The sequence below is a fragment of the Nematolebias whitei genome, chromosome 10, assembly GCF_014905685.2.
Source record: "Nematolebias whitei isolate Nwh7 chromosome 10, NemWhi1, whole genome shotgun sequence".
Taxonomy (NCBI): domain Eukaryota; kingdom Metazoa; phylum Chordata; class Actinopteri; order Cyprinodontiformes; family Rivulidae; genus Nematolebias; species Nematolebias whitei.
The window spans coordinates 20,427,104-20,433,103 of NC_056507.1; the positions used below are offsets into that span (position 1 = coordinate 20,427,104).

At 38.3% G+C, this 6,000-nt stretch overlaps 1 protein-coding gene across 1 annotated transcript in view; it reads left to right on the top strand.

The window, feature by feature from the left end:
* Window positions 1–4,782, top strand: part of si:ch211-1e14.1 (UPF0606 protein KIAA1549) — a 37,848-nt gene extending 33,066 nt beyond the window's left edge. Inside the window, exons 18-21 of the mRNA XM_037682762.1 lie at window positions 1,788–1,834; window positions 2,303–2,451; window positions 3,139–3,290; window positions 4,560–4,782. Coding sequence (XP_037538690.1) covers window positions 1,788–1,834; window positions 2,303–2,451; window positions 3,139–3,290; window positions 4,560–4,757 — 546 coding nt within the window. The 3' untranslated portion in view covers window positions 4,758–4,782. The remainder of the gene's footprint in view (window positions 1–1,787; window positions 1,835–2,302; window positions 2,452–3,138; window positions 3,291–4,559) is intronic.
* Window positions 4,783–6,000: the final 1,218 nt, after the last annotated feature.

A 6,000-nucleotide genomic window follows, 5' to 3' on the forward strand; every position in this document is an offset into this window, starting at 1 on the left:
CACAACAGCATTATGTCAAGAGATAAAACAGTTTTAATCAAATTCATATTTTATGTGCAAAATCAGTTCAGTTCAATTCAGTTTATTTATAAAGCACCAAGTCACAACAGAAGTCATCATCAGGGCACTGAACAGAAACATTCATATATATAAAAAATAAGTTATTATTTATCTGAGGAGCAGACTGCTTTGAGTTTAACTTCATCGCAGAACTCTCATCTTGAGCATGAAGGCGACAGTGGAAAGGAAAAACTCCCTCATGAGGAAGAAACCTTTAGCAGAACCAGGCTCAGGACGAGCGGTCATCTGCTTCGACCGGCTGGGTTTGAGAGGAACAGGAAGGAGGAACAGATACACAATGGCAGGTTGAGAATCACATGTTAAGATAGAAATAGTATCAAATGCAAACTTTTCAGTTTTAACAATTCATTTTAAGAAATGAAGTCAATTTGTCTTCTAGTAGTCTAAGCCTATGGCAGCATAAGAAGCCAACTCTAACTATAGGATTTATCAAAAAGTAAAGTCCTAAGCCCAGTATTAAAACTGGACAATGTGTCAGCCTCACAGACAGAAACTGGAAGTTGGTTTCACAATAGAGGAGCCTGATAACTGAAAGATCTTCCTCCCATTCTGCTTTTATAAACTCTAGGAACCGCAAGTAAGCCTGTAGTTTGAGAACGAAGTGCTCTGTTAGGAAAATATGGAACAATAAGATCTTGAATATAAGATGGAGCTAGGTTGTTGAGAGCTTTGTAGAAGTAAGATTTTGAATTCAATTCTGAATTTGACAGGGAGCCAATGGAGAGAAGCTAAAACACCCAAAAGACTCATATCTGCTCATCACATCCCATTCTCAGTGTGTTTTCCTTTCATTCACCACAGGATACCCATAGAATCAAGTTCAATTGTTTCCTCTTTGCAGACTAATCAGTTAAGTATTCCTCCATCTGTTGGCTCCTTGGAGCTGCGACCTTACAGCCCTATCATCTATATAAAGTACACCACTTAAGACCTTGCAGGGATATTCTCTACATGGGTGTTCTGCTTTTCAGCAAGAGCTGTTTTTTAAGGAAAGTAACAATTATCTGTGAAGTTGAACAGTGATACAATTAATTCTAAAAATGAAAAATATCATGTGCGCAGATTCAACGCAGTGTATTCAGTCTGATTTTAGCCATGAAACCGAGACAAACTAGAAGCTATCTATAGCATGTTTATACTGCAGTGAAATTCATGCAGAGGGTTAGAGAGCTTAGCTAGAATTAGATAAAGGCTTTTAGTGCCAGTAAGTGTTATATGAGTAGAAGAATCATGAGTCATTCAGAGAAAACAGGGTTTGTTAGACATGGAGGAAATGGAAGAAGACGTTACTGGAAACTGAATAGCTTAGTCCACGTCAAACTACTGCAGTTGAGAATTTTTATTCTCATAAAGCATGGTTGTTTGTGTTTTGTAGCGTACTTTGTGATTAAAAAACAACAAAGATAGGAACTTGGTTACAAGTTAGAAGTCTATTTCCTATTCATAATGTCTGGATTTTGTTAGCCCGTTAGCTGCTTCAGGATAAGAGTCAGAAAGTGGAGCCATGAAAAATAAATAAGTTGTTTCTCTTCTTGCAGATCCTTTGCTGTTGTTTACAGAAATGAAAGAAAAATAGACAATTATCTTTATTTGCTTCTTGATAGTTTGTAACATCTTTTTCAAATAGATTCAAATATCTTTGAGAGCTTGGTTATCAGCGTTATTTACTTTAAGATGAACAGAATGCGTCTTTTTGTCCTCTCCAGAGATTCACTGAGATGTCCTCTGCTGCAGTTCAAGGCCTGACTCCAAGGTAAGCAGAGCCATCACTGCAAACTGAGCATTTATGTTCTAAACGATAACTTCGATGGCACCTTTTGCATTTAGTTCTGTTCCAAAACACTCAGAGAATGTCTGGACAGTATTTACCGGCTGATCCCTGCGTCAGTTCAGTTTTCCTCCGGTGAATTCACAGAGCTGGCACTTTATAAATTATGAAAGAAGAGTCATCTTTATTTTATCTCTTTATTGGGTCATGTCAAAGCAGAAATCGCCTAGCTTCTTCCAAATAGACCATCAACGTAAGCATTTATGTCATAGCACATCGGGTAAACATTTGCATATCTGTACTTTATGACTAAATATTCATGCATATGTGATTATAATACAGCTAATATAGGTCACATAAAAACCACTGTAGGTATTTAATGAATTTTACAGCAAAACTCAAACTTGTTTCTACCTAAATGGATGTATTGAAAGCACTTCTTTTGTTTTTCAGACAGGGCCTTGGCTCGAGCTTCCTGCCACCAGGAGAAACCGCAGGGCACGGCGAGCTGCTCCCGCCAGACAGCTTGTACTCGAGCAGGGGACTCTACGCTGACGACTTACCCTCGTCTGCCAGACCGCGTCCAGTGGGCGGGGCTACAGGTACACACAACGTGCATTAGGACTACAATGAATCACTAATGTTGCTGAGTTCACACTTGCACTAAAAACATGGACAAGAAAGTGAAGGCAAATGTCTGTTATCTTTATAAATAATAATTGTTGAAGGTCACCTCTAAATGTAAGCCACAGCACAGCTCATTTGTCTTTTTCAAGTTGTTTTATTTAAATTGTATTTACTAGCAAATAAACTATAGAAATGGTAATTAACTGTTGTCAAAAAGGCTGCAAGTACAAAACCAATGAGAGTTTCAGCTAAACAAAATCCAGTAGTAATGCTGAAACTTATACCAAATATACAACTGATACAACTGCTAATACATCATTTGGATTAGCTAATTAATTATTTAGGCTTTGCATTATGTTTTTGGAACAATATGTGAAATTCATTAAATTTAAAATTGCTTTCATTCAGAAACAAAACACCAATAATCATGTCAAACTTCAAGAGCCTTGTTTCTCTCCTGCATTATTCATCAAGCTGATGGTGTTCTACCATCACCACGTGACCTACAGTAATATAAATGGATTGTGGCATTTGGCATGTTGAGCACTTTGCAGAGTGCTTTGTAGACTTTGTTGATTGCATCAAAGTATATTTGAGGGTCTGCTGAGGAGTGTCAGATAAATTGTCTCTGCTGCTCTGAACGTGTACGTGTGTGTTTCCAGGTGGCCAGCTCCATCATCTCACTCAGATTGGCTTGTCCAGCCGAATGAACGGTTACCCAGCAGGAATCAGGGCTGCTCCAGGCCAGAATGGGGGTTCAGGCTGGAACCATTACCATGACAATTTCTCCAGAGCAGAAGTAGAGAAAGATATAGTAAGTAAATCTCAGATTTAATTGTTTTAGATTACTGTAAAGATCTTGGTTTTTTGTTGTTGTTGTTGTTGTTTGGAAACCATTTATTTTTATTTCAGTCAGCATGGCTCTGTGCTTACATCCCACCTTACTTCTTTACATTTTGCTTCCAGCAAATCAGACTTGTTTAAAACGTTTTCACTTTCCTGGTATTTACTTTGAACATTATTTTTAGTCTAGTCCAGGGATTTTCAACGTTTATGATCAGAAGAACCATTTCTGCCCCTTTGTTCACTAAATTAAACGTGTCCGGAGCCACAATATCTGCTACAACTGTGGCCCACGGACCACTTTAAGTTTGTTGGAGGGCGCTTTTCTGGAAAGTAGGGGTGATTTTATAAAATTAAAAATATCTAATGATTTTTTAACATTTATTGATATTTTTACATCTAAGACAAAATAAAAGACGAGATTCTTGTAAAGGAAAAAATAATATAGTTTTTGCCCAGTTTCTAAAAACTAAAACAACAAACTATGCATTCTTATGTGATGTTTTTTTTAAACGGTAGAAAAATTACATCTTACTTTGAAGAAATAAAGTGAAACTGAGTTTGTTTTACTCCTTGTAATGATTTTAGTATTCATATATTTGCTAAATAAATTACAGGAAAACTGCTAAAACTAGCCCTTTTAGTTGTTAGAACAACCAATAAAATTCAGTTTTATGTTAGTTTTGGTCAAAGCTTGAAAGAGCCGCTGCAGAGGGACCAAAGAGCCGCATGTGGCTCCAGAGCCGCAGGTTGCAGACCCGTGGTCTAGTCCAATACCTGAACATTTTGAGAAATGCTTCTGTGTGGCTTGTGAAACATCCATCCATTATCTTTCACCCGCTTCTTCCTGTTCGGGTCACGGGGGTCACTGGTGCCCATACCCAGCTGTCACTGTGTGAAGGGTGGAGGACATCCTGGACAGGTCGCAAGTCCATCACAGAGCGACTTGTGAAACATTCAAACATAAAAAAGCATCAAATTTCAGGAACAAGCTGTTTTTGTTTTTTGGGGGGTTTTTTTATTTAAAAAAAATCTTAAAACACTTTGTTACTAGAAAGCTGTCACAAAGAAATATAATTTCTATCCATTTTTTTAGGCTACGTTAACAAAAATACCAACAATAAGAACATTTTAACTGGCTTGAAAGAATATTTATCACAAGCTAAATCATTCCCAAATAACTGTTAGCTGCATTTAGTTCGTGGACTCTTCTGACCTTTGGTCCTTTTCTGACTTCCAGATGCTCAGAGGTGGAACCCGGGAGCCCACAGCCCCTCCTGCTCACGTAGACACTTCAGGGGTGGCCTATCTGACAGCTCAGCAACCCCTCGACACGTCTCCTCCCACACACTCCTCTGCGTCCTTGATCAAGGCCATCAGAGAGGAGCTGTTGCGTCTGTCCCAGAAACAGGCGGCTGTCTCCAGCTACCACAGCTGAAGCCCCAGCTTCAAGCCTTCGGCTCCTAACCAGTCTGTTCACTGAATGTTTTGCCTAATCCAACAATACTTCCCATGGAAGTTCCTGAAACTGCACAGCAGAGAGTTTTTCCTGCTAAACTGACGTGAAGAGGTGGCCCCTCTGACGTTTGTATCTGAGAAGACTTATTGTAAAAAATGGTAAAACTGTTGGGAAATGTTCTGAAATGGGTGTCAACATGAGTTGTATACAGAGTTTAGAGGAAACAGATGTGTGGACTAGTGGTACCTGTGTTTTTGTCTTACACGTCATAGTGGATCAGAGTGGGATAAATACAAGCATTCACCACTAAAGATCTACACGTTGGACTTCTTAGATCCCACTGTATTACTTCAGACCCAGTATTCTAAGACCTGTTGTGTTTTAAGTTGCCTTCACAAACACCTTCTGAGACTCGCTTCTTTTAGTTTCATGACTTCAAACTGCCATGGCTGTATTTTTGTTGTTGTTGTTTTGGAAGGCTCTTAACTTCTTTTTCACCATTAGGTGCTCCTTCTGTTTTCTGTCACGATGAGTCTACATAGACACTGTGATGGAGTCCACCTGACCATATCTGCTGACTGAGCCCAGTCCCAGATCAGTCAGAGGGTTAATGTGGCGTCCATCAGGGCACTAAGGGATACTATACTCTATTCATTCATTTGTTCCACAGTTTTTAACTGTATTCATCTGGGTTGTACTTTATGATCAAATAACTTTTAAGTGCATGCTTGTTTTTCAGGTTCAAACTCCTGTGTTGCTTTAAGTTTTTTTATTTATGTTTTGTAACTAACAGGTACTCAAACAAAACTAAATGGCCTTGAAGGAAACCTTTAAAAGTAATTTTTTGAAACAGGATTTGCAAATAAATGCCAGTGTGTGCTGTATATATATATAAATATATTCAGTATTTTGCTGTAATTTGAAGCAGTGTATGCGGACTACTTGCCACAGCTCAGGTCTTTTGAAAAGAGGTTATTTGCAGAAAAATCTGTAAAAAGACATGTTTAAGTGTCATGTGAAAGAAGGGTAAAGTGATAAATATGAGGATAAACACCAGATCTGTCTTTTGAACAAAGTTCTGTACCACGTCAGCATTAATACATTACTTACAACTCATTTTTGTGCTTTAAGTTGCTGTTTTGCCTCATGCACTTATGTCACCTCAGTGTATTTTTTAATTGTCAACCGGTAAAATAACACTCATACACAACAATGCATTTTT